Source organism: Sardina pilchardus, chromosome 3 (assembly GCF_963854185.1).
Source record: "Sardina pilchardus chromosome 3, fSarPil1.1, whole genome shotgun sequence".
Taxonomy (NCBI): Eukaryota; Metazoa; Chordata; class Actinopteri; order Clupeiformes; family Clupeidae; genus Sardina; species Sardina pilchardus.
Genome location: NC_084996.1, coordinates 28,646,692 through 28,673,946, shown reverse-complemented (window position 1 = coordinate 28,673,946; position 27,255 = coordinate 28,646,692). Strand labels below are relative to the sequence as shown.

General features: G+C 46.6%; 3 protein-coding genes across 9 annotated transcripts in view; 2 read left to right on the top strand and 1 right to left on the bottom strand.

Annotated features, from left to right (window-relative positions):
- The window catches only part of smg1 (SMG1 nonsense mediated mRNA decay associated PI3K related kinase), a 49,208-nt gene extending 32,694 nt beyond the window's left edge, over positions 1–16,514 (top strand). For all 6 annotated transcript variants that reach the window (XM_062532691.1, XM_062532690.1, XM_062532688.1 and 3 more), the window contains 22 exons: positions 112–341; positions 940–1,188; positions 1,537–1,675; positions 1,840–1,949; positions 2,731–2,949; positions 3,267–3,460; positions 3,720–3,892; positions 4,954–5,233; positions 6,022–6,294; positions 8,093–8,327; positions 8,711–8,937; positions 9,434–9,590; positions 9,985–10,174; positions 10,478–10,950; positions 11,805–11,942; positions 12,222–12,554; positions 13,135–13,362; positions 13,640–13,851; positions 14,045–14,142; positions 14,291–14,467; positions 14,688–14,794; positions 14,960–16,514. In XM_062532691.1, the coding sequence (XP_062388675.1) occupies positions 112–341; positions 940–1,188; positions 1,537–1,675; positions 1,840–1,949; positions 2,731–2,949; positions 3,267–3,460; positions 3,720–3,892; positions 4,954–5,233; positions 6,022–6,294; positions 8,093–8,327; positions 8,711–8,937; positions 9,434–9,590; positions 9,985–10,174; positions 10,478–10,950; positions 11,805–11,942; positions 12,222–12,554; positions 13,135–13,362; positions 13,640–13,851; positions 14,045–14,142; positions 14,291–14,467; positions 14,688–14,794; positions 14,960–15,037 (4,520 nt within the window). In that variant the 3' untranslated portion in view covers positions 15,038–16,514. The remainder of the gene's footprint in view (positions 1–111; positions 342–939; positions 1,189–1,536; positions 1,676–1,839; positions 1,950–2,730; positions 2,950–3,266; positions 3,461–3,719; positions 3,893–4,953; positions 5,234–6,021; positions 6,295–8,092; positions 8,328–8,710; positions 8,938–9,433; positions 9,591–9,984; positions 10,175–10,477; positions 10,951–11,804; positions 11,943–12,221; positions 12,555–13,134; positions 13,363–13,639; positions 13,852–14,044; positions 14,143–14,290; positions 14,468–14,687; positions 14,795–14,959) is intronic.
- Positions 16,515–17,093: 579 nt separating this feature from the next.
- Positions 17,094–25,110, top strand: arl6ip1 (ADP-ribosylation factor-like 6 interacting protein 1). The gene is made up of 6 exons (XM_062532685.1): positions 17,094–17,250; positions 18,936–19,069; positions 19,984–20,103; positions 21,469–21,586; positions 22,082–22,166; positions 24,068–25,110. Exons 1-6 carry the CDS (start codon positions 17,215–17,217, stop codon positions 24,184–24,186), a joined length of 612 nt encoding a protein of 203 aa, XP_062388669.1. The 5' UTR covers positions 17,094–17,214; the 3' UTR covers positions 24,187–25,110.
- Positions 25,111–25,341: 231 nt separating this feature from the next.
- LOC134077214 (uncharacterized) lies at positions 25,342–27,123 on the bottom strand. 2 transcript variants are annotated; one of them, XM_062532683.1, is made up of 4 exons: positions 26,989–27,123; positions 26,661–26,822; positions 26,045–26,249; positions 25,342–25,658 (listed from the first exon to the last, which is right to left on the bottom strand). In XM_062532683.1, exons 1-4 carry the CDS (start codon positions 27,121–27,123, stop codon positions 25,549–25,551), a joined length of 612 nt encoding a protein of 203 aa, XP_062388667.1. In that variant the 3' UTR covers positions 25,342–25,548. The 2 variants fall into 2 exon arrangements, with proteins under 2 accessions (XP_062388667.1, XP_062388668.1); XM_062532684.1 differs by lacking the exon at positions 26,661–26,822.
- Positions 27,124–27,255: the final 132 nt, after the last annotated feature.

Genomic DNA, 27,255 nt, shown 5'->3' with positions numbered 1-27,255 from the left:
TGCTACTTATTTATTTACAAATGCTTATTTATTGATGACCACAGCAGTCCTCTGCGTGCCAGACCTCTCTCTGATTCTGTCCACTTTCTTCCTCCTCCCCCGTGTGTCCAGGCCTGGAGGACTTGCACCTGGACGAGCGCATCATGCAGTTCCTGTCCATCGTCAACACCATGTTCACCAAGGTGAACCAGCAGGAGAGCCCGCGCTTCCACGCGCGCCACTACTCCGTCACGCCGCTGGGCACGCGCTCCGGCCTCATCCAGTGGGTGGACGGCGCCACGCCGCTCTTCGGCCTCTACAAGCGCTGGCAGCAGAGGGAGGCCGTCCTGCAGTCGCAGAAGGTGAGGGCGCGCTCGCGCAGTGATGGAGGGAGGGGACGAACACACACACACACACACACACACACACACACACACACACACACACACACACACACACAGGTATGCGGGGTGGCGTAGTTAATGGAGGGGTAGGGGATATAGTTCATAGCCTGAATTCACCTACTGAAATTTGAAGTGTAGCTTGGTTTTACTATGCATGCACAGAGAGAGAGAGAGAGAGAGAGACTGCGTTTCCATATTCAAGACTTTGAGATTTCAAATGCATACATAACAGGCACTGCACTCATTTTTGGAGCCGTTTACTTTTATTTGATACGATGCATAATTCATGCCATTGCTAATGAGTCGGCACTACCTGTCTCTACGGTCCTTATTAGGAAATGAATTTGACTGTATGAACAGTGTCAGCCTTCACTTTCCATAATCCAAAAAAAGAAAAATTAGGATTTTGGGGGAAATTGCCCATTCATTTACTTGACACGGCCACCCCCCTCCTCTTTTTTGGGGGAAAGATAAGTGTTTGTGCATTGCTCCTCTCCGATTAGTGACGGTCCTGGCTCTGTCTCGTCTCCCCTTCTCCTCCATCCCTTCCCATCAGGCTCAGGACTCCTTCCAGCAGGCGCAGAACCTCCCGATGGTGCCGCGGCCCAGCGAGCTCTACTACAGCAAGATCGGGCCGGCGCTGAAGGCGGTGGGCCTCAGCCTGGACGTCTCGCGCCGCGACTGGCCCATCAGCGTCATGAGGGACGTGCTGAAGGAGCTGATGGAGGCCACGCCGCCCAACCTGCTGGCCAAGGAGCTGTGGTGCTCGTGCACCACCCCCAGCGAGTGGTGGAGGATCACGCAGGTCAGTGCAGAGCAGAGCAGAGCAGGGCATGGCAGGGCAGACTCATGTGCTGTACGGGAGAACAACAGAGATGAAATTTACTAATAAAAATGCATAGAATATGTATCATATAAATCATCTCTTCCACAATTGGGTATATTTTACGTAATATAATTTTCTTGGGTATATTGTGTGTGTGTGTGTGTGTGAGATTGAATATGTAGATATACCTCTCCCTCCCCCACGACTGGGTATATTTTAGATTAGAATAATAACGCAGTAAGGCCAGTACGAGATGAATATAAAACAGACAGATATGAATTTTTTCAAGTGTTGATTAACTCTGATTAACTGTGATCCTTCTTACAGTCCTATGCTAGGTCCACTGCAGTCATGTCAATGGTTGGCTATATCATTGGACTGGGGGACAGACATCTGGACAACGTGCTGATAGACATGACTACAGGAGAGGTGGTGCACATTGACTACAACGTCTGCTTTGAGAAAGGTTGGTTCTTTTTATTTGCTTAAGTGATATTTTATTTGTGTTATTGCTCAGATATTATGATATAATTGACATTGTGTCTATGAACATTTAAATATATAAAACATGGTTGGTACACGGTTCTCTGATTGTGAAGTAATTGTGTGTTTTGTGTTGTGGTCATTCAGGGAAGAGTTTGAGAGTTCCCGAGAAGGTTCCATTCCGCATGACTCACAATATCGAAACTGCCCTTGGTGTGACCGGGGTGGAGGGCATCTTCAGACTGTCGTGTGAACAGGTATGCAAAAGTGGAACTCGTTGTGTCGTATTTCACTTTTAGGGAACTTAGATGCAGCTCATGAAACTAAAATCCACAGCTCCCCCAGGCCATGTTGGAGTACACTGCAGGGATTTCAGTTCCTCCTTTACGCTGAGCTGTAACGCAGCAAGCCAGCCATTCTTCTTGGGCACTCAAACCACAAATGAAGTTGAATTTAGTTAAATAATTTAACAAACTGTTAAAGAGCGGTTTCGCCACTTTGGCCAGGCTCATTGTTGTGGGCAGCTTGTAATGTTTGATCTAGTACAGCGATAAAAGGGGCTCATGTGAAAGTAATCCGGAAAATGCGGCCATTGAACAGACCGTTAGGTCATCCTCTAACAACTAAAACTTTTATGGAATCGGCACAGCACAGGGGCTATGGAAATATGGTCATTTGCCTTTTTGATGATGTTTCTAATAAAACTTGTACACTACAAAGCATGTTTGGAGTTGGCCATCACAGTTCTAGAGTGTACACCGCACTCTCAAAAGCCAAGGTGCCAGAGAAACGTCTGTAAGATAAGGAAAAAAGTGTCTGCACACTTGGATCCATGCAAAAAAGTGTCTTTTACTTATACCAAGCTTTCGGTCCTTAGACCTTCATCAGGGCATCGCACACCACATACAGAGCAGTACATTTAATAGCCTAACAAGGAGTTGGCCATCACAGTAAAAGGAGCCTCAGAGGACCTTTGAGTCTTCCCATCGCCCACCTTCTGTGCCCACCTCTCTGACTCTCTGCCCTGCGTGTCCCCAGGTGGTCCAGATGATGCGTCGAGGCCGCGAGACCCTGCTCACCCTGCTGGAGGCGTTCGTGTACGACCCGCTGGTGGACTGGACGGCCGGCGGCGAGGTGGGCTTCGCGGGGGCCGTGTACGGAGGCGGCGGCCAGCAGGCCGAGAGCAAGCAGAGCAAGAGGGAGATGGAGAGGGACATCACGCGCAGCCTGTTCTCATCGCGCGTGGCCGAGATCAAGGTGAGAAGACGAGAGGACTGCCTGTCCACACTTGGCTATAGGGCCGCACGGGTCCAAAGACTGTACTGATTATGCAGTGAATGTTTAATTTAATGTGGTAGATATATAGCATACTGTACATTTTTTCCTGCCAGCACTTGTCTTCTACAGAATATGGCACATTTAGAACATAATGCTGTAATAGTTGGGATTCCGTATTAATTTGATACAAACAGGGAATGTACCGACACATACGTTTGAATAAACTATTGGCAATGTCTGTAGTCAACTGTCTGTGAGCTCATGTGTTGGTTTGTGTGTGTGTGTGTGCGCTGCAGGTGAACTGGTTTAAAAACCGTGAGGAGATGCTGGTGGCACTGCCGCAGGTGGAGGTGGCGGTGGAGGAGTACCTGACCCTGCAGGAGCAGCTGACCCAGGGCGAGCAGCAGCAGGCCAAGCTGCTGGAGGAGATGGACTTCCTGGAGGGGGCCGAGAGCCGGCCCGAACACCTCATCCACACGCTGGAGCACAGGTGAGCAAGAGGTGGCAGCCTCGTGGGAGACGCATGAGGAAGTGTAGATTTTGGAGGAACTGTAACTACATAAATGATATCTTTGGTGATGCGCTCCAGATGGCCTTTGTTCTTGCTTTTGTATGTTTTTGAGTTTAGTTTTGTTTTTAGAGTTTGGCTTATTTTTTATCATTCATAAAAGTTATTGTTCATAGTTTCCAGAATTCATAGTCTTGCAGCAAGCTAGTTAACCTCCAGCTCTTCCTTCTCACCTGCTCAGGTACTCTGAGCACACCCAGCTGCAGTCTAGGCAGCGGACTGTGCAAGACGCCATCCAGGGCAAGCTGTCTGACCTGGACCAGTGGATCTCCCAGTACCAGGCCGCCTTCGCCAGCCTGGAGGCCACTCAGCTCGCCACCCTGCTGCAGGAGATCAGCAGCCCCATAGACCTGGGTAAACACACCTCCAGCTCATTTAGCATTAGCCCCATAGACCTGGGTAAACACACCTCCAGCTCATTTAGCATTAGCCCCATAGACCTGGGTAAACACACCTCCAGCTCATTTAGCATTAGCCCCATAGACCTGGGTAAACACACCTCCAGCTCATTTAGCATTAGCCCCATAGACCTGGGTAAACACACCTCCATCTCATTTATCATTAGCCCCATAGACCTGGGTAAATGCACCAAACTGCATGGTCTTGGTGGTGGACTCCCTGAAGGTGCTTTTGAAAACGTTTCGCGGTTAAATGCGCTTTTTGCAATGATTTTGTTTCTTCATCGTCTGCCTCTGCAATTGATTCCATACGCACGTTTCTCCCCACGTTGATTACCTGAATGTCATCTCTGCACCGCTGCTGTGATAAGTGATGCCTGCATGCAGTCCTTAGCGTTATGTTATTATACTAATCTGCTGTTAGTTGCCTGCTGAGATACTGCTGAGTCAAATGACAGACCCTGGGAGTCCCCAGCTCCTCTCTCTCTCCCCGCACAAGTAGTTTCTACTCATTTTCACTCATGTGGATCAGCTTTTGTTTACCAGCCCCTAAATAGTCTCATCAGCACCACTTGTGAGCCCTCAACACAGTTTGTGCTCGTCTTTGGTCCTCTTCTTTTCTCCCTCTGGCTCACTGGCCCCATTCAAACCCCCTCCCTGACATCTTTTTTACTTCTGTTAAAATGTTACAACTCTGTTTTATTGGATACTTTAAGAATGGTGTTTTACATCAGGTTTCAATAAAAGCTTGTGTCGTCTAGACTAATTCTATTACTTCTACGACTGATGTTTTAAGGTTTTTTGAGGTGGTATCATTTCAGTATTGATACCACAATACTCATAGTACCATAGTATCATACCAAAGTCATAATTTCGATATAAGAGGAAGAGGGACGCCGGTGTTTTCTTTAGTTTTTATTTAGAAGGTGCAAAACATTGACTTGTAAACGTTTCGATGTTAGAAACATCTTCATCATGATTCCGGTATCGTGACCGCACCTGTCGCCCCTTTTCCAGGCCCCCCCAGCTACGTGCCGGCGACGGCCTTCCTGCAGAACGCGGGGCAGGCGCACCTGATCAGCCAGTGTGAGCAGCTGGAGGCGGAGGTGGGGGCGCTGCTGCAGCAGCGGCGTCTGGTGCTGCGCGGCTGCCTGGAGCACCTGCACAGCTACGCCACCGTGGCCCTGCTGTACCCGCGCGCCGTCCTGCACCGCCACCGCACCCACGCCTGGAAGCAGTGGCTGGAGGAGACGCTCCGGGACATGACCGTCGAGCACTGCCAGGGCATATACCACCAGTGAGTGTTGGAGACACACACACACACACACACACACACACACACACACACACACACACACACACACACACACAGAGAGGGCCTTATACCACTAATGAGTTACTTACACACACAAGCATATATGCCACCAGAGTTACAGACACACACACACACACACACACACAGAGACAGAGAGCCTTATACCACTAATGAGTTACTTACACACACAAGCATATATGCCACCAGAGTTACAGACACACACACACACACACACACACAGAGACAGAGAGCCTTATACCACTAATGAGTTACTTACACACACAGGCATATATGCCACCAGTGAGTTACACGCACAACCATATGCCACCAGTGAGTTGCACACACAAACAAACAAACAAACACTGTGTGTGTTGGAGTGGTTTATACACACACCCACACACACATCCCCCACAGATGCACTTTGGAATACCTAATCCTCCCCAAACTGACTCTAATGCCAGTAGTTATTAGAGGGATTACTTCAGGGATTTCAGCAGAGTGGTGTGCAGATTAAGTAAAGCAGAAGTAGGAATACTCCCCAAACTAATCACTAGAAGTAATGGTATGCTGTCTAAGGTTTGCTGAGTCAAGTGTGTCTGCCGGATTCAATACAATTTATTATTTATTTTGTCTAAATTTTCATTGATGGAAACTCTGATTGATGCTGTGCTTAGGAGCAGTGATGAACACTTGAATGTTCAAAACATTGTGTAAGGATAACTGTTTTAAATGTCTAAATGATGTCCCCTCTGTCTCCCCGACCCGCTCAGGTACGAGATGCAGTTCTCTCCCCAGCCGCCTCCGGCCACCTGCCAGTTCCTGTCGGGCGTGGAGTTGGCGCTGCAGCACCACGCGGCCGACACCAACACGCGGCTGCTGCGGCAGGCCGAGCGGCTCAAGGCGGAGGGCGCCGGCGTGGCCGCCTGCGAGGAGCAGCTGCAGGAGATCGAGCGCTGCATCGCCGCCTTCCTGCGCGAGAACGCCGAGCCCGGCGCCTACAGCATGGCCGGCATCATCCTCTCGGCGCTCTGCGCCCTCACCAGGTGGGACCGAGATCAGTAACGTAGAACGTCTTAGGGCGTTGGAGAACATCTTAGGGCAGTGCAGAACATCTTACAGGCATGCAAACTCCTCACCTTTCGGCGGGGGGGGGGGGGGTCGTCAAGGTGAATTGAATTTACAACTGAGTTTAGAAATCATGCGCAGACGCTAACGCATCTTGAGGTGTTTCTAGAGCCGCATTTGAAACGTGTCTGCTCAGCAAGGGATGCGTGAATGTAGCCCCTATGCGTTTAATAAACATTAGTGGAGGCTAATTGTTCACAAAGACGCAACGCGAACAGAACGCGCACACCAAGTATAGCCTCTGTTGTGAGCGCAGATAGATGCGTCTGAGATGTCAGGTGGAATATAGTGATTCTGGCGAGATGAGATGCCGAGGGATTTCACAGGTGGGCTAGTTAAAACTTTCAACTTCTATTAGAAAAAGACGCTGAGATTAGTGTAGCAACGTAGCATAGGTTGTTTTCTTCTAATGATGAAAGTTAGCGAAATTAGACAAACATGTAGACATAACGAGTTCTTTTGATGAAGAATGCGTGCAGTTTGAACCATCTAGATCGGCAAAAGGTGAAGCAAATAGGCAGAGTTTATCAGGATATTAAAGGCTAATGTGACAGTTGAATTAAATGCTCATAAACTGGGCTGGTTCGTTTTGTCCAGAGACTTAGTTGATTGACATGATAATGCTGTCTTTAAGAAAAGTGGGCCCTGTTACTCGAAGCACACTGCGCATAGACCTTACGCAAAGCCTACGCAAAAGATATGCAACTCAAATGATTCGCTATTGTAACGTAGCCAAAAAAAGTTGCGACTGCTTCAGACCACACGTAACGCATGTAACCGTTTGAGTTATGTGTGTGACTTGCAACAATTTTCAGTAACACCTGGATCATTACGAGTACGTAAGCCATGCGTAAATTAAATTTACATTTGATTGTCGAGTTACAGGAGGACCCTGATCAGTAGCCTAGTCTGTGCCTACAGGTAGCCTACAGTTTAACATAATATGAAGACAGTTCACATAACTTTATTGGTTGGTTAAACACACTAGCACAATATAGCCTAAAAACCACAATCTGTAGTAGCCTAGGCTGCATAATAAAACGTTTTAAAACATTTTGAAAAATTAAAGCCTATCTACCCTATTTTATAATATTAGTTTGAAATAGTGTGTGTCTCAAGCAAGATTATTGATTACCTGGTTTGGTCCAACAAATATTCAGACTTTTCCTTATTCTGATTTAAGTGTCCATTAGGCCTATGAAATCAACAGAAATGTGTAATAAGTACATAATAAGTAAGCACAGAGAAAGAGAGAGATGGTAAGAAAGAAAGAAAGCGTTCCCTCACACTTTGGAAGATTTGTTTCCATGTTTTTTTTTTTTTTTTTTTTTTTTTTCGGGGGGGGTCGGAGAAGAGTCTCACCTTTTTCACCCCTGACCAGTTTGCATGCCTGATCTTAGGACGTTGTAGAGCATCTTAGGACGTTGTAGAACTTCTTAATTTAGTAGTCTGTCAGTACTTGCAGTTGGTCTGTTTTGCATGTTTTTAAAAGAATAGTTTGTTTCTTAGTATTAGTATCTTTCATTCAGCAGTAATAAAAGCATTTACTAACATATTTGCCCATATCAGAAAGTTGGCAGTAGTTAGAATGGTTTGGTTTGTTTTTCCTATTTGACTGAAGTGATACTAAGTGAGGTTAATCCATTGGTGTAACTGATAGAGTTCAGCAGGTCTTGCTCTCTCCCTCTAAATAACTGGCTGCCCTGTTTCCCTCAGGCGTAACCTGGTGATGGAGGGTGCGGCGTCGAGTGCTGGGGAGCAGCTGGTGGAGCTGACGTCTCGCGACGGCGCCTGGTTCCTGGAGGAGCTGTGCAGCATGAGCGGCAACATCACCTGCCTCCTGCAGCTGCTGCAGCAGTGCCAGCTGCTCTCGCACGACCTGGACCTGCCCAACCCCGCCGACACCGCCCAGACCGTCTACCTGGCCAACGGCGTCTACACCTGCCTGCAGGTACGCCTGCCTCACCAGACAGTTCCACAGCTGCTATGACCTGCTTAGGGTGATGATAGATGAGATATTTGACAGCTCATTAACTTTGCTGTTTTACTTCAGTCGACTCCAAGCTCACAGGGTATCCATGACTCATATTAACAGCCAAGTGCAAGGTTATAGTTTGGGGTCATATTTACTTGAAGTGCCATCTTGCAATATGCATATGTGAATTCAAAATGTCTTCACTTGATTTTGTGATCAGTGTATTTTGTCAAGACCTCGAAACCTTTGAAACTCTTGTTGTTGAAGTCCTTAAAGGTAAGCGTACCTGTGCCTATTTGACAGTCAAATGTATGAACACACATTTTCTGACACTATTCTGGCTGTCTGGTCCTCCGCAGGAGCTGAACACCAACTTCCGGCAGATCATCTTCCCCGAGGCGCTGCGCTGCATGCTGAAGGGCGAGAGCACGCTGGAGGCCATGCTGGCCGAGCTGGACACCCTAATCGAGCAGTGCGCCGACGGGGTCTCCCTGCAGGGGCTGGCCGAGGGCCTGCAGGCGCACCTCCGCAACACGGCCATGGGCCTGGCGGAGGACGCCGACTCGCATTACTTGGACATTACCAGGTGCGGGGGCCGCAATGTCACTTGCACTAGTTGGATTGTATCCATATTGTAAGACTGATGATGCAACAGGAAAACCTTATCCATAGTGTAAGACTGATACACTATGGATAAGGTTTTCCTGTTGTATCAGTCTTACACTATGGATAAGGTTTTCCTGTTGTATCAGTCTTACACTATGGATAAGGTTTTCCTATTGTAAGACTGATGATGCAACAGGAAAACCTTATCCATAGTGTAAGACTGATGCAACAGGTAACCTTACTGATCTTGTAGACTCCTGTGACTCCATGTTTGTTTCACTACTTGGCTTGTCATTATGATGAGCCAGTTTAAGTGTGTCTGTTCTGATAGATTACACTGAGCACCTGAGAGTGTCTGAGAGAGAAGGAGAAATTCTACTTTGTAAATTATAGTAATCAACTTGTTGCTCTTGAGTTCATGTTCCAAACACTTAAGAATGGCTGAGAAACTTAAATAACTGTGTGTGTGTGTGTAGGATGCTGAGACTGCAGTACTCGGAATTGATCCAGCCCCGCAGTATGGAGAGCTCTGTGCAGGACACGCCCAAGATGAGCGCTGGCCAGATGCTACTGGTGGCCTTCGACGGCATGTTTGCCCAGCTGGAGACTGCCTTCGGGCTGCTAGTGGAGAAGGTAATGCGAGCACACACACACACACACACACCTGTATTTGCCTTTCTGGTCAGATTATAGTAGCGATAATAGGATGTTCTTATCAGGGTGGCCACTGTGAGGGTTTTCTCTACACTTCCCACATTCCCCACACGTCCCTTTAACGTCTGACAAATATCTGACCTCAGTATTGTTCATTCTAAAAGAAAATGCGATGGTATGAAATAATATAATTAAATGCTAAATAACATAATTTACTATTAACTTGTGCTGCAGCAATTTTAGCATTGTTCTTCATCCAACCAGTGGTTGATTGAAGTTTTGAAGGCCAAGACATGTTAACTGCAGGGTGTGCATTGAGGCCCAGACTCCTCTGACCTAGTACACTCTCTCTCGCGCTCGCTCTCTCTCTTAGCTGAACTTGATGGACGTGCCGGCCGCCTGGCGCAAGGTGGATGTGATCCGCGAGGCGCGGGCTGCTCAGGTGCACTTCTTTGACTGCGAGCAGAACCGGCAGGTGCTGGAGGAGATCTTCTTCCTCAAGAGGCTGCAGACCATCCGTGATTTCTTCCGCCTTTGTGGCTCCTTCTCGCAGACACTGTCTGGTAAGTGAACAGTCCTTCCCTCTGTAGAGGATGTGTTCCTACTTTGTAAGGGAAGAATGCATGAAATATTGCGATAGTACTCCTATTAAGATCTCTGCAAATTATTCATGAGCCCCTGAAGCTTATGCATCATTCTCCTACTCCATTTGTCATTCTCACACACACTAATCTTCCTCTCCCTCCCTCTCCCACTCCTTATCTCCCTCTCTTTCTCTCCCTCTCTCCATCCGGATACCTCTCCTTCTGTCCCTCCCCCTCTCCCGTGCTCTCCCTCTTCCTCTCTCGCTCCCTCTCCCTCCTCAGGCACCTGTCCTCCTCCCACAGACGAGCCTCCTCCCTCCAACGGGCCCGTGTCCCTGGTGAAGCCGCTGTACCGCGGCTCGGCCGTGGTGAGCGAGGACCAGATGACGCGTCCCATCAAGGCCTTCACGGCCGACTTTGTGCGCCAGATGCTGATCGGCCTGCCCACGCAGGCGCTGGGCCTGGCCCTCTGCAGTGCCATCAGCGCGCTGGGCATGGACCTCATCGCCCAGGTGGAGGCCAAGGACTTTGGCGCCGAGGGCAAGGTGTCGCTGGACGAGCTGTGCAAGAAGGCGGTGGAGCAGGGCGTGCAGGCGGGCCGCCTGACCCAGCTGCTGCTCAACCGGGCCACGGTGCTGGCCAGCTCCTTCGACTCGGCCTGGAAGAAGCTGGACCTGGTGCGCCGGCTGGAGGTCAGCATCGACGCCTGCAAGGTCAGCCTGCAGAGGTCGCAGCTGCACAACGCCATGTTCCAGGTGAGTGGGATCGAGTTGTGCCAGTGAGTGCGTTCCACTAATTCATGGGTTTCATCAGGTCCCTTTCCACAGGTGTATTAATCAAGCACCATGCAGTCTGCATTCATAAGGTGCTTGATTTTATACACTTGTGGAAAGGGACCTGATGAAACCCATGAATACGTTCACTGTGTGTTTGGAGCAGGCATACATGAAAGCGCTAATCTAATCTAAACTTTCAAAAATCTCACCATTTCCTTTAAAGCCTTCCCTGTCTGAGTGATTTTACTATACAACAGTATTAACTTTGTCATTCCATGCTTAGAACCATACATACTATTATTAAGTTGTGAAGTGTTAATGCATGCAGGCATTTCGGTTGACTCGACATCTGTCTGTTGGATGTTAATTATATTCTATAAAATAGTCATATGATACCATCTTTACCTCTGCACTGTTACATTCCTGGAATTCTTCTGAGTCAGTCATTAGTCAGTCAGCCCCTCCATTTCATTACTCCCAAAGTTTGTGCTTTCCAGGAGTTTGTCATCACACCTGGTGTTGAGCAAGCTAGTGTTTGCTTACCCCTCTGTTATCTTGGTATGCAAGTACTCTGTACTCCCAAAACGATCTATTCAAAATCTTTGAAGACTCCAATTCCTGCTTTGCCTAAGATTTGCTTTGATTCGTCGAGTCTTCACCTGTGCTATGCTGCCATATTTATCCTATGTATTATTCTCATTTAGCATTTTTATTTTCCATAATTTTGATCATGTATCCTACAGACCCGTGGACAGCAGTGTTCTCCAATTCTGAGCCTCAATATGGGTCTCGTTGTTAGTCTTGACTGACAGATTTGTGTGTGTGTGTTACAGTGGCAGCATGAAGACGTGCTGGGAACGCGCAGCCAGCCCATGACCGTGAGCCCCCCTCCCCGCTCCATCATCCTCAGCAACATGAAGAAGAAGCTCTACAAGCTCAGTCAGGACGAGGCGGCCATCGCAAGTGTTCAGGTCCGTTTTATTCAGCTTTTCTCAAAGGACAGGGTGCATGTCCTCTGGTGCTTTTCTCAAAGGACAGGGCACATTAGGACAGGGCACATTTCCTGCTTTATTGTGGACATCTGGCAGGAGAATGGACTTTTAGTCCCAAAACTTACATTAACTCCTGCCCACGATCTTCAGATGTAGCTCAGCTCTTGAAATATAATCTCGTTTGGTCATTCACTGTACAATTTGTCCCTGTAAAATAAGCACAAACTAAACCTCTCGATCTGATCCTGTGCCCTGCAGGAGAAGCTGGCTGCACTAGAGGGCAGCATCGAGCAGCGTCTGAAGTGGGCGGGCGGCGCCAACCCGGCGCTGGCGCCCGTGCTGCAGGACTTCGAGGTGACGATCGGCGAGCGGCGGGCTCTGGTGCTCAAGGAGAGCCAGCGCAGCAGCCAGGTCACCTTCCTGTGCAGCACCATCCTGAACTTCGAGGGCCTGCGCACGCGCACCCCCGAGGCGCTCAGCATGGACGCGGCGCTCTTCGAGCTGCTCAAGCGCTGCCAGGCCACCTGCACCTACGCCGCCCAGTTCAGCTCCTCCGTCTCCCCGCTCGAGCTGCAGCTGCTGCACAGGCTGGTCAGTCACACGGCTTATTCAACGACTTGTGTCTTGTGGCATTTGACACATATGTCAAAAGAATTACTTCTTAAAAGTCCTTATCACTACATGGTTTGCAACAGTATTAGTTTCTCAATTTCTTCTTGTTCTGTGGTGGTGGGCACAGAGGGGTCATTGACTATTTATAAAGATAAAGAAAGATTAAGAGGATTTAATTTAGAGTGAGCATGAGGGTGCGTTCAAATAATATTATTTGCCGTGCTCATAATTAATCTGAATAATTGTGTTTACAGGAGCAGATATTAGGTGTCATTGCCTTAGGTTGTCTCTTTAGAAAATTCTGCTGTGTAAGCCCAGTTCAATAGAACTTGACAAATTAACTTTTCAGATTCATCTGCCAAGACGCATTAAGTATTTTCATTGAATGGTTGTTCAAGCTCTAACCAGCAAAGTTCAGTGTCCTTGTAAAATTATGAGATATACTTGTCGGTCAGGTTTTTCTTGAATGAGCCGTGGGATATTTCCCTGTGGCGATTCCCATCGCTTTTACTACTCTAGCCAACTAACCCAATGGCGTATTTGTGTCTGCTGTCTGCAGAGCCCCACCCTGGATTTGTCCATCGGCAGTGCTGACTGGCTTGCGTACGCCCAGAAGCAGCTGTCTCAGGAGCTGGCCAATCAGAGGGCCGTGCAGGAGGAGCGAGATCAGCAATTGGACGTGGTCACGGAGACGCTTCAGATGCTGGTCGACACCATTAAGGGCATCCTGTCCAGTCACAACCGCCAGCTGGCTGATGTCAAACACCTGCTTCGTGCCATGGCAAAGGTATGAGTACGAGGCTCAGGGTCGGATAACACCGAATCTCTTGGCACCAGGCTTGGCCTAGAACGGTGATGAAGTGCCCTCATTTTTTTTGTTTGACCTTGTGTCTGTAACAGTGTTGCACAAAAGTGCTTTCCAAGAAGTGGGAATCCTTTAAATTATAGATTTCCAGCTGTGACTGCATTTCCCCAAAAGCACTGGAGAACAACTGTGTCAAAAGTTAGGGCTGGAGCTCCTCCAGACTGCAGGTGCTCATTGCTGGCGTCTTTGTGTTTGTCAGGATGAGGAGAACGCGCTGGCGGAGGGAGATGAAGTGGCGTACGAGGGCAGCGTGAGGCAGTTCCTGACGGAGTACAAGGCGTGGCAGGACAACCTGCAGATCGTGCTGTTCACCGTGGTGCAGGCCATGGGCCAGCCGCGCAACCAGGAGCAGGGGGATCTTCTGCAAGAGATCCCCGCCACGCTCAAGGAGCTCAAAGTGCAGAGCCAGAGGTGGGTGTGCACACACACACACACACACACACACACACACACACACACACACACACACACTACAGTTAAATTAGAAAAAAAAAAAAGAAATAATTCAACATTGATTCTCTGATTGACTGCTGTGAACTACAGTGCGCACACACACACTCTCAAGTGACCTTTAGTCTGACACGTGGTGTTTTCTCTGGTTTAGCATCTACAATGGGTTGGTTGGGTTCGCCTCTCCTCTGGTGACTGACAGAAGTGACTGCCCGAGCCCCACGTCCAACGTACAGACCAGCTTTGCTGCAGGTTGGTGCCCTGACTCATCACTTCTCTCTTGGATCTGTGACGCCAACCACATGATGGTGGTGTGCTGTGTTTGTGTTTGTGTTTGTATTTGTTTCCGTTTCTATGGATGATGATTATGGCGGTTAATGTGCCCCCTCCACTCCCACAGCAGTGCGCTGCAGCGGTGTGAAGACTCAGCCAGACGGAATGTCCCAGAATGCTCGGAAGGCCCTGCCCCGTAACCTGGGCACCCCGGCCGACACGCCGCCCAGCACCCTCCTCATCACCAGCAAAGGCCTCGCTCCCAGCCCCAAGCGCGCTGTTCGCGACCCCAAGACGGGCAAAGGTAAAACGGGGGGAACCCCTTGTGCTTGTGCCAGGGTGTCTGTAGCTGTGTGACATCTCCACTCTTTCAGTGTATATAGTGAATAACCTTCATGTAGTTATTCCTTGCATAGCACACAATGTAGTGAAATAGTGAAGATTTCAAATATAGCTTGGCTGTGGTACAAGACGGCCACTGGATATGGATTGGTGTTAACTTTGTGTGTATGTGTGCCCTATAGCTGTGCAGGAGAGGAACTCTTATGCTGTCAGTGTGTGGAAGAGAGTGAAGGCCAAATTGGAGGGTAGAGATGTTGACCCCAATAGGAGGATGAGTGTGACCGAACAGGTAAGAGGCAACCTGCAACTGTTTGAATGTTTGTCATTTGTTGTCCGTTTCGATGTCATTCCATTATCATTTAGTTTCCTGTGTCTCACATTCCTGTGCTCCTGTGTTGAGTCATGACATGAAGTCGTTTCATTGTTCATTGCTGATGTCTATCCTGTTCACCAGGTGGACTACGTCATCAAAGAGGCTACGCATGTGGACAACCTGGCCCAGCTGTACGAAGGGTGGACCGCCTGGGTGTGAACGGGGACGCCAAGCAGATCACTTTGGTCCAGCGAGGAAAGAAGCGTACAAATCCACCAGAGTCCACGGGGTCTGGGGCCACAGAGCCACAGTGCACCATGCGGGGGAACACAGGGGGAGGGGTGGGTGTGGAGACCCTCCCAAGGGGCCCCATCATGGGGGAACCCCCACCCCCCTCAAGCCCTCCAGTAGCACACAGCTCAGCTGCACCCTGGCGATCCAGCACACTACCACGACAAGGGTCTGCTCCCCTCCCGTCTCCTCCAGGTGTATCAGGAGCTCATCGGGACGGGGGGAGGGAAGGGGGAATTGGTAAAAAGGGGGGGGCCTGCTATGGTTATGGTGGCCAGCTTGGAACTACCCTCCCCCCCTCGCCCCCTGCAACCAAAAAACATACAAACAAAAAATGAATAAAACAAAAATGGAGGACAAAATGAAAACAAATGTCAACTCATCAAAGCAAAAACAAATGGAAATTGAAAGGGGTTTGCTACAGGGAGTTGGCAGGGGGGTTAATGGGAATTGCTCAACGCCCCCTGTCCTCCTCAGAGCCTAGACCTGGCGGGTGTTAAACCCCTCAGGTCTGTGGACTACATTTATGAAGGTGGGAGAGGGGACGAGTTGTATTCCTCCAGAGCCTTACTGAAGAGCCTGTCCTCGGCTTCTCTGCTTTGAGTCGTGCAGCGATTTTTTTTTTTTCCCAGTCCAGCGGTGGTCAAGCGTTGATGTGTCAGCGAGCAGGAGGGAAGACAGAGAGCAGTTGATTAAGGGGCATCGGGAAGCCAAGCAAGACTCCACTCAAAAAAACCTCCAGTAGGCCTGAAGTTCACCTGAAAGTACAAAAGATTCATTTAGCTTTGACTGCTTCATTTTTTTTTTTTTTTCCTCTCCTCTCGAACATTTCCAGAAATACACAAATAAACCTTTTGTTTTGTTTTACCCAACACTTCTTAAATGTATCTCACAGTTTTCACTATTAAAAAATCACAAACGTGGAGATGGGGATTGCAGAAAAAAATATCATGTGTTTATTGAAATTTGAAGCATGATGTACAATGCTTCAAGTTTAAAAAATCCACTTGTCTGTTTTCTTCAGCTGATTCTGAATGAGGTACAGTAGAGTGTTGCAGGATGTTGAGGCCAAGAAGACTGAGGAATCTGGATATGTGTGTAAAAATGTGTTTCCTTATTAATATGCATCTCTAGTATTTGTTGTGTGTAGTGGCTAGATACTTTCTCCCTGTCCTTTCTTTCCATTTGGTTAATGGCAGACCGTTTGGTTGTGCCAATAGAAATGTGTCTTCCTGGATGCGACTTTTCCTGTTAAGCTTGCTTTTTATTAACCTTAACTTAGTTTTACATTTTTTAGTGGGAGAAAAGAGTAAACAAGTAGTGATGTGTGGTGATGGTATAAAATGTTGATTCTTAAAGATTTTATTCAGTTTTTGTTTGCCAAATAAACATGAATCTAAACATATTTGTTGTATTTTGTCATATGAGTAGTACCTAGTACTTCAGTGATGAGGTAATGATTCATTCAAGTCTTGGTAGTTCATATCAGTATTTCCCCAATCCTCCACCCCAGAATATAACCAAATGCTTTTAAACCTCTCTGATATAACTGTTTCTTAAAGACAAATCAATTGTGTGTATGATGTAGCCTACATAGATTTTATTTGAGTTTTTTTTAGTCATGCAAGAATATTTTTAATTGGCTATATTGTATTTAGAAGATTATTGTATGAAATACTTTCCATAAAGCAGTAGTCCAGTTTTAACATAAGCAATTTGCCTAGATACGCCTACATATTGGAATCTATAATTCACACCCCCACAGCAGACATAAATCTTGTATCTTATATAATTAAGCATAGCTCGGCCTACCCGGGACAAGATGATTGCATATGAATGAGAAATAACTTTATCAGTGAGTTTCAATACAATATGTGTGGTGTGGTTATTTTAATTTTAGCCAACATCACAATTGTGTCTCAACTACACTTCCCACAGGGCATTGCGCTTTGTCTGGTGTCCTGTTTGGCATAAAAACATCCTCCCGTTAACGGTCAATGCTTCTCGAATTGACGGAGCAGAGTGGTGGGAGCTGTGTGCAGTGACAGTGCAACTGAAGTGGACAGGATTTGCATTAAAGACATTGGACCACATAGGTGTACGCTATGGCAGAAGGCGACAACAAAAGCGCAAATCTTATTGTAAGTATCAGTACTTTGCAATTAACTGTTAACCGTGACTTAGGCGTTAAGGGTTCAAGCAATGTTATAATTGTAAGTGTGTAATTTGCGCATCGGTAGAGTCTAGCTAACAGAACAGCGTTTTAACTGTAGCGTTAAGCTTAGCGTTGTAAACGGTATGTTGAACTTTATTTTCATAATATATAATATGTTCCTTAGACAGTTGTGTATTCTTGGCGGTGTCTTGGTACATGTGAACATTAGGAGTTAACTTAATAGTATTGTAATATTGTGTTATTATGTTAGCACGTTATTGTTAACCTTATTTGCCACCGCTAACGTTAGCTGGCTGCTAGCTAGCCAACTTTTATGGCGAGACAATCCGTTTACTAGCTATCCAAGGTAGGTTAAGTTAGCCTACTTAACGTCGAGCTAGTTAACGTTATGGCCCAGGCGTTTCTTTGACTGAATTTGCAAGTTTCAGTGAACTAACTTGCCGTACAATTCACAACATTGCTAGCTGGATGTAGCCATTATCAAACAATGCCGTTGGGTGGTTTGCTGAATATGTGCCATGCACACCAACCACGGTAATTTACATAATTAGCTAAGTAACGGCAGGTGACGTTTATTAAACAATGTGATTCATGTCGATAGTGCCGTAATGCAATAGCTCAGGACGATTATTAATCTTATTACGATTTCGTCTGTTTAGCTTCCTAGTTTCATTTGCCTACTGCGAGACAACCATCCACGCCGAAATAAAAATGCTAACGCCTCCCATTTTAGTGTGTTGTTCGCTAGCATTAAATAGCTACTTGACAAGTCGTTGCTGTCATCGTTAGCGGCTACTGGCCTTAGAACACAGACCTCAGACACATGTAACTCACGCAGTTTCATTAGCTAGTTTGAGTAACGTTAGCCGAAAAAAGCAAAGCATAGTACAGTAGAGCTGTGTCCTTTTCGTTTAATTAATTGGTTACGCCTGCCCAGGGTAGCTTTGTCTTGGTATTTGACCTCTGAAATGCTACAATGTTGATGTATCATTTGTTGGTAGGTTGTCCAATTGTGTATTGATAATGTCATCGATGGTTAAGACGCCTTGGATTGTAACGTTATTTTGTGCAAAAGCCACAGCCATTTTGCCAAGGTTTTTTTTTGTTAATACAATGATTCATTGTTACAGAACTGTTACACAACAGAACTTGCAGGATATCTAGCTGCATATCCACGAATGTGGGTGATCGCTTTGGCGTCAGGGTACTCTTTGCCTTCTAAACAATTTCCATCACTACTTTGTGCAGTTTAATTATGTGTATTAAAAAGCAACAGCCACATGTTAAAATGTGTTTTCTTGTGGTTTTTAATTTCCTTTCATGTGTCCGAATGTGGCGCATTTGAAACCACGTATCTGAGCTCAAGCTAAACTATGCACAGCACGGAAACCCCCCATCCTCTTTGCACAGGAAACCCTATCCGTGTTTTAATTGGAGGCATGATAATGTTGCCCAGGCGACCTCAAGAAAGGGAGCTCTGCTGCAATTATAGCACTACTATCATAGCCAGAGAGAAGCATCCTATCAAAACCATCTAAACATAAATTACTAATCTTTCTCTTTCTGCCTCCCTCTCTGAAAAAAACCCAAGAAATGAATGCTCCTTTAAAAATGTGTTAATGTGTTTGTGTATATCCTTTGACCTCACAGGCTCAGGAGACTGCGCAGCTTGAGGAGCAGTTGCAGGGATGGGGGGAGGTGATCTTGGCAGGGGACCAGGTCCTGCGCTGGGAGAAGCCATGGTTCCCTGGAGTTCTGATAGGTGTCACCACTGTCCTCTTCACGTGAGTTCACACACACACACGCACACACAGTCCTGCATAGAGGCACAGCACCGTCACTTCTGACAATCTTGACAGCATTTGATATTAGCTTTTTAAAATGTGGATACTTACCAGATATTGACAGACAAATGACCAAATTCATCTGCCATTCAATAGTAGATAACTATTTCGTGTCTGGGTGCCCCCACTGTCCTTCATGTGAGCATAGGTGCACTTTTGACACTGCTGAAAAGCATTATCAGGGCATTGACTGATGATCCCAGTAAGATGTCTACAGCTTAAAGGGCTTTTGGAGTGACAACGAGGACTCTTCCCTGTACTCATACATGATGACATGTCTTGACCTTTCACCTAGACTGTTGGGAAAGCCATCAGCCATTCAGAGGCTGAGTCAGCAGAATTCAGTGCAAGTGTGACGTGTGTAGAATGCTTCATCTATGCTTTCAGATAATTAAGTCATCAGGCTACATTAGTCAGATGCCTTCAAGACCACTCCTAGTGTTAGATCCTTAGATTGACTACGTATTGCATTTTTGAGTCCTTGAGAGAAAGGACCTCCCTTATCAAGATGTGCAATGGACAAAGGGTGGGGTTGGATTAATTTAATGCTGCTACTCAGCTCTGAGGTCTATAGATAGGCCCACTTTGTCTTCATCTATTATGCATTGAGGTACACCACAAATTCTGTAGTTGAACATGGCACACACACACACACACACACACACACACACACACACACACACACACACACACACACACACACACACACACACACACACATATGCACTGCTATGGGTTATAGCTTTGTGGTCTGGATCACTTAATCATGCTACTTGACGTGTCCCGGTCTCACCTCTGGTGTGAGCTTCATCTGATATGGGCTTGATGTCCCCTCTCTTCTGTCCCACTGGCAGGCTGATCTACTACTTGGACCCCTCCGTGCTGACTGGACTGTCCTGCACAGTGATGATCATGTGCCTGGCTGACTATCTGGTGCCCACTCTTGCTCCAAGAGTCTTCGGCTCCAACAAGTGGTGAGTGGTCTTGCAGTGAGGGAGAGGGCACACCTCCATCTGTCAGTCAGGTACAGAAATACCTGTAGATACATTTTAGGAGACTCGAAACATGGCTAAGATGTGCAGAATGTCAGGTACATGGTTTCGCCGCCTTTGAGTGAGCTGTTCTGAAAGTATATAGAGACGTGCCTCAAATAGTCTAACCGAGTGACTGGCAAAGCATGTCTTAACAAACATATCCTCAAACCCTTGAAGGGTGTCATCTGGCCATAAACCAGATCAGACAAATGTGACCAGTTACTAAGCCAGTTTGGAAACTTTTTTTGATCTATGCACCCCCTCCACCTTGTTGAGCTAGACCCCCCACCCCCCCACCCTTGTGGTGTCTCCCCATGTAGTTCAGCTGATCGGGTCAGTCTTGTGGTCACTTCAAATTCCATTTCCACCTCTGTCTCTATGGCCCAACCTGCCACCCTACTGCCAGAGCTCCAGGCTGTATTGGGTGACAGACAGCAGTTGGTACTGTGTGTCTGGTGTCAGGGCTCAGCCCAGCATCACACCCTGACTCAGCAGTAATGCGCTCAGCAGCGCTTGTCTTGCCCCTCCCCCATGGTCGCACAGCAGCAGGGCTGGGCAAGGTCTCTGCGCTGTCCACTCCTCACGCCCATGAGAAGGACCCGCTCAGCTTATTTTAGAGCGTGGCAGAATTATTTTTTTGCCCTTGAGCCGTATGGGGCTGTTCCCAGTGTGGGGTTGCATTTAGTGTCCTTTTATTAGAAGTGGTGCCTAAGCACAGTTCATCCCCCCTCCCCCACCCAACCCAGGGCTCTCAGCTGGCAGCCCCTAGCCGGTGGGCATTAAGCTTGTCAAGCCAGTTACATGGCTAACTAGTTGCTGGTGTACTACGTTTGTTCAGAAGAACCCAAGCTTGTAAATCCTGAGATTATTCCTTTGTTTATGAATCTCTCATATTGCCGCTGTACAAAAGATGTCTGTTTTAAGTTCACTGCTTTCTAAACGTGATGTGCACATTTTCATATTGATTAGCTGATATGAAGAAAGTGAGGAAGGCGCTAAGCTGAAACTTCTCTGTGCAATAAAACACGTTTATGTGCAAAGTGCGACCTTTTTCCTTTTCTGAGTTAACAGTTTGGCCAAGCACTCTGAAAAGAAACACGAGACGGAGTGAAGCCTGCTCCTACCATACGAATTTGCATGCATAACAGATGTGTAGTTGCTTGTACCTACAAGCAATTCTTTAGTATCTCTCTTGAAGTCTAGAATGTAACTTTGCGCTGAGGTTGTAGTTCTTGTGTCTACTTGTGTAATCAATATGTGGCCTTAAGTGCTGAATGGAGTGTCCGTCTTCTCATGTGTCCCCAGGACGACGGAGCAGCAACAGCGCTTCCACGAGATCTGCAGCAACCTGGTGAAGACTCAGCGTCGTGTCCTTGGCTGGTGGAAGCGCCTCTTTGCCCTCAAGGAAGAAAAGCCCAAGATGGTAGCCAGACGTCTGCTCCTGCACAAACGTCTCCATTCATAGGCCTAGTCTCAATCAAGCCATCAGATTTCATTTTGATCCCCTTTCACAGTTCATTGAGTGGTTGACATTTGATGAGCCTTCCTGTAGATTGGTCCTCAGTGTTGGTGCCAACCCCTTTCACGTTCTATTCATTAGTGTGTAAATGAGCAGAATGACTTTCATTTCGCCCTAATTCCCTCCAGTATTCAAATAATGATAATGACCATTTCGGATACAATTTAATTTTCGAGTCAAATCGGCCCCGATTTGTGTAATGAGATTTTCCCGTCCCCCCCCCACCCCTCGGTTGTGCAAGTAGTCAGCTGATGAGGCTTATGTGCAAGAACTCGCTGGGGGAAATAGGGCTGTGATTCACATGATAGAATCCTGGTGTTCCTCAGAGTGGTTCCTGTTTTGTTTTTTTTTGTTTTTTTCTGTGACGTAATTGTTCATCTGTTTGTCTTCTCTCTCCAGTACTTCCTGTCAGTCATTAGTAGCCTGGTGGCAGTGGCCTGGATCGGACAGCAAGTCCACAACCTTTTCCTGACTTATCTGATCGGTGAGTCAGAGCTGTGTGTGTTCTGGTTATCTGCTGCATGTGAATGTTTGACAGTCAGAGCAATGGGTCATGCAGATGTGGCAGCATATTTGAGTTATAATGCTCGTTTGTTAAATGTCGGCCTTGCATAACTTTGTTTCTTAGCGCGCTCTCTCTCTCTCTCTCTCTCTCTCTCTCTCTCTCTCTCTCTCTCTCTCTCTCTCTCTCTCTCTCTCTCTCTCTCTCTCTCTCTCTCTCTCTCTCTCTCTCTCTGTAAGCCTGAAAAAAATAAAAGCTAAGGGCATTCTTGGAATAGTTTTTCCTTCTCCCTCCTCTGTGAAAAGCCATTTGGTTCCTCTGGGCCTATGATTCCGAACAAATTTTCTGACCCCGTGGTCAGACGGAATGTGTTTAGCAAATCTTGTCGTTCGGCTCAGTCGCACACCAAGTCGTATGAAACAATGTGCCTAGTCCTGTTACTGCAAGTCACAGGTTTGAGTGTTTCTGTGTGGGGACTGGTGAGAGCTAGAAGTGTGAACCTTAGCTTCCTGGTCTGCGCTGGAACTACCCATAGTGTTGATGCTGTGAAGTGAAGGAAATGGGCAGAAAAGAAACGGGCCACTCTAATGAGGACATGAAAGGAGGTCACTGTTAAGAGTCCAAAAATACAGCACTCTTACCTCATTAGAGCCCCAGTGGGAGACTGTAGACATCAGTGCCTGTGTTGGATATCTTGGATGTGTGTGGAACTGTGTGTGCACAAAGTAAATTTGAAACCTTGTCCGCAAGCACTCGGAAGTGTGTGCACTGTGTTGGTTACAACACCACAACCAACTATGCAAACTGTATGTTTGGTTTTGTGTGCTGGCCGGCGGTATGCTATGCTGCAGGGGGGAGAGATGGCAGAGAAGGGACAGCAGTCCCTGGAACAACCAAATGTGAAACGTGGTGTTTGAAAATGTAAACTTGTAAACTTGTCTATCTCTGAAGTTGGGCCATGGTTCAGACTTTCATTATGGTAATGTTAAACAGCAAAACTATGGTGATTTCTTTGCTTTTTCACCAATATTAAATAATCCACACCACTACAGTCCTGTTATCGATTGTTCCCTGTGATGGGACTTAATCTACAGTATTAAGTCCCAAGCCAAGCCACAGATCTCCTAGACAAATTAAAGCTTTATTCGTCAGGATCAGGGTCTGAAAGAATTCACTTCTGGTTGAACTTTCTGTCCCTTTAAGAGGAAAGGTTGGAGCTTATCAAGACTTAATTTAGTCTTAAGTGTAAACAAGGTGTAACCGATAATCCTCTGTGGCATTGCATGAGCTGACCACTTGATTTGAAACGGTCTCAGGTAAAAACAAGGGCTACGTTCAACTACAGATTGGCATGCTGAGGTAAAATATAATGGGCCTCCATGTAGTTTGACATGGCTCTGCTACAAAGAAGCAGAGAGCCCTTAGGAGAGCCTGAAATTGGACAGGCGAAAGTGCCTCTTAAACTGTCCTTAAAGGGTTTAGCAGCAGCTCTTAATGGCTTGTTTGTGAAGCCAACAGAGAGAAGCGCTTCAGGGCATTCCGCTTGTTTCATAGCCATGTCTCGGCACAAGTAATACTTCATCTGATTTTCTCCTGCAGGCAGTCATTCAGTCTGGCCTTTACATACCTATGATAGTCACTTACCCCTTTGTGCCTCTCCTTGTTCTCCATAGACTGCTCTTATCTTGTCATGCGTTCACATTGTTCTCATAACCCATTCCAACATGCCACAAGCTCTCAACTCCTCTCCTCGCCTTAATTTTAATGATTGCATGTATTAGTTTGACTGTTGATGCTCTGGTGAGGTTTCTTAAAGTGCAAAAGACTGCCCACATGTCCTTCCAGAATGTCCCGTGTGAAATGTGTGTTCTGTCTCTTCCCAGTGAGCTTCCTGTTGCTGCTGCCTGGTCTCAACCAGCACGGAATCATCTCCAAGTACGCCGGCATGGCTAAGAGGGAGATCAACAAGCTGTTGAAACAGAAGGAGAAGAAGAACGAGTAATGAAGGAAAGTTGACAGTGCCAGAGGGAAGAGTTACTGAAAGTTGAAGCTGAAATAAGCGATGCCGCGCTCCCCCACCCTACGTATCCGCTCAGATTAAGACCAATTTGAAAGCTCTCTACCAGAGCCCGGCTGCAGCCACAGTCCGGCTCTCGTCTTCTGGTGGGTTGTGCTGACTTTGAGGATTTGCACATGCATGCAGCCGTCACATTGGGTTTCTGTTTGCTGCCTGCTGTCCCACCCCTTCTCTAAATAGTTCAGATCACGTCTTGTGTTAGGCACAATTATTTGGTTTTACAATATCGGTCTTTTGGAAATCTGTGAATTTTATCCTTTTTGTTTTCTTTTTCGTAATGCTCTTTTTTTTTTTTCAAAGCCATTCCCATTTCTTTAAGCATGGAAGGCAACTACATAGAGCAGTATGGAACCTTGAACAGAATATGCCTAGATGACCCTTTAAAAAGACATGTGCTTTTTTAAAAACCATGGACAGTAGCCTTAGCTTTGTCTTCTGGATGGCTATGAAACAGATATTCTGTCTACCTAGTAAGGTTGACTGCTATAGTTGCCTGATATCGTTTTTTTTTTTTTTTTTTTAATAATTGCACTGAAAACTAGATGAAACTGGAGTTCAAAGCTGTCCATGTGTGGTGTGGGTGGTGTGTTTGAGAGTTCACTGCTGTACTGTTCACTGTTTGGATCTCGCCTGAGATCCCAATTGAAGCTTCTGCAATGCTCACACTCGTTCAGGTCACCAATGTAAATATGTTACCTGTTCCCTTTTTGTCTCCTATGTCTTATCTATGTTTTACCTCATTCAAATTTTCATCTGTCCTTTTTCTCTCTCTCTTCTCTTGCTCCTTTATTTATCTTTTACTTTCTTTTTGAGGACTATGAAATTAATAAAGTCTGGTTTAAGAATGGAGACCTTGAGTTTGATTTATTTGTGTCCACTATCTTAGCATACAGTGTAATTACTAAATTATTATGGGTGCAGATTACCCATAATGGTGCCCTTTGGCCAGTCCTGGGAACATCCTATAAAACTACACATATTACAAACTGATTGGTAAGAAAAGGGAATAATTATGACAAAACCACTGACTCCATACAAACAGATGACTGATCGATCACCCAACACACACTGGCACATGAGTTTAGGGTTTGGTGTATTAACACTTGATTGATTTATTTATTTGTTTTTTTAATGTGCTGTATCTATATTGAGAGTCTGATGTCTCTACTTTGGTATATACCAATGACTGAATGTTAGAATCCCATACGCTGCTGATTGCCCACACGTCAGGCCTTTGTTGGCACTCCAGTTGGCTTTTGTCGTTCACCCTTCAGCGGCCCTGAATGATCAGTACAGTCTAAGGGCACTGCTGTCTGTCTCCCAGCGCCGCTGTGCCCGCAGGGAATCGTCTCTGGTGGTCTTAGGTTTTCCTGGGCCTGCAGGTCTCTTGTCCTCTCCTGGAGAAACCACAAAATGGTCAGTCACTGGCCATACTGCACCTCATGCAACCAGGACCCCATCCAAAGGATGCATTTTAGGCCTATTGTGTTGAGGGGGTCTATGAAACGGGATTGTTCTGGACATGTTTTGCATTCTGTAGAAGTCAAATGTCTCACACAAAAATCCTGTGTGTGGCCAAATGCTGTTACTTGGCAAACATCACCAGTGAGAAGAATGCCATGACCAGGATGTGTCATTGTGGTTGTGACATCAAGAACAAGCTGTGAAGGAGACTTGAGTGCTCCCACTATAACCGCTATCTCAAACTATAAGCATCTTCTATGGGTGTGAGAGAGAGATGGAATCTATTAAGTGTTTGTTAACAAGAGGAGTCGTGGTGCACCTGTGAGAATGTCATGACTGTGCCAGGCAGTGGGACGACCCATTGAGGTGACTCCATGGCCGATGCTCGAGCTGGGGTTCTGATGGTTGTCATGGTAACTGCTCCTGAACAGGGTTGACCCAGTGGGGTTGGTGACCTCTTTCATAGCCAAGCCTTCATGACTGCGGGTCCAATTCCTCATCCTGCTGTTGTACAGAACGTTGTGCTGTATGGTGGAGGGATACTACATATAATTCTATCACCAGCAAGTAAAGCTATGAATTCAAGTTACCAGTATGCTCTATTATTCCAGTCTCGATAACATAATTCTTTTTTTTTTTTTGCTTGTTATGTCTGTGTATGGCTAGTGCTCTGGCCTTAAACCTCCTCCAAATCTGCCTTGATGTTACTGAGTTTTCTCCCCAGTCAGCAATATAAAATCAGAGCCTACTTGGCTCTGTATACAATTGGTACATACTGCCATCTACTGCCTATGCATCGTAACTACAGTAATGCGCGATACAAACAGGCCTAGGCTACTAAAAAAACATGACCTTCGAAGAAATGCCGCAAATATTGCACAGCATTAAAGAGCTTAATATTTTAATGTAAAATCATGAGATAGTACAGCTCAGACCGGAATTATGTCCTTAGGAGAGTGGACGTCCCTGCTATGCGTTGCTGTGTAAGTAGCTATTGTATTGCTGAGGTCCAACTTCCTGTCATGCTGGGAGGGAAACTGTGGATCTCTGAAGGAAAATATCAGTGGTTGTCCTCTGGTGTCTCGCCCACTGTAGCTCTAGAGTTGACAAAAAGGAGGAGGAACGTACATACCGGTATGTGATATGCCTAGTCTACATCATATGTATCTATTTATGAAATAAACTACTTCTAGTGTATTGGCTTGATTCGATTATGCATGACCAAAGGCGGTGTGCACAATAATCATGTTACCAGTGTCTCACCTCAGCCATGACGGTGGTATAATTCGTGTCTGCTGAATCTTTCAGTGTGAGGGTGGTTTCATGCATGGGACGCACCGCTGGTCTCTGAGCAGATGGCCTAGGGTTGGCGTTCGGTTCTTGTTGCAAATGGGCCATTTCTTGCCTAGAGGTCGTGGACAAGCTATCCAAGTTATCCTAAGTACTCTACTGCCATGTCACCACCGCTGGAGGCTAGCTAGCAAGTAAACCATCATCTATCTGACAAGACCCCGCACTCAGGTGGAAAAT

Bases quoted from the DNA above. Each gene is read 5' to 3' on its own strand.
- arl6ip1 (XM_062532685.1), top strand. From the start codon at position 17,215: ATGGCAGAAGGCGACAACAAAAGCGCAAATCTTATT. The intron at 19,070-19,983 runs GTGAGTTCACAC...TCCCACTGGCAG, and splicing joins GTCACCACTGTCCTCTTCAC to GCTGATCTACTACTTGGACC. The intron at 22,167-24,067 runs GTGAGTCAGAGC...GTCTCTTCCCAG, and splicing joins TTTCCTGACTTATCTGATCG to TGAGCTTCCTGTTGCTGCTG.
- LOC134077214 (XM_062532683.1), bottom strand. From the start codon at position 27,123: ATGGCCCATTTGCAACAAGAACCGAACGCCAACCCTAGGCCATCTGCT. The intron at 26,250-26,660 runs GTCTGAGCTGTA...TCCACCATACAG, and splicing joins CTCCTAAGGACATAATTCCG to CACAACGTTCTGTACAACAG. The intron at 25,659-26,044 runs GTGCACCACGAC...TGGTTTCTCCAG, and splicing joins CAGTCATGACATTCTCACAG to GAGAGGACAAGAGACCTGCA.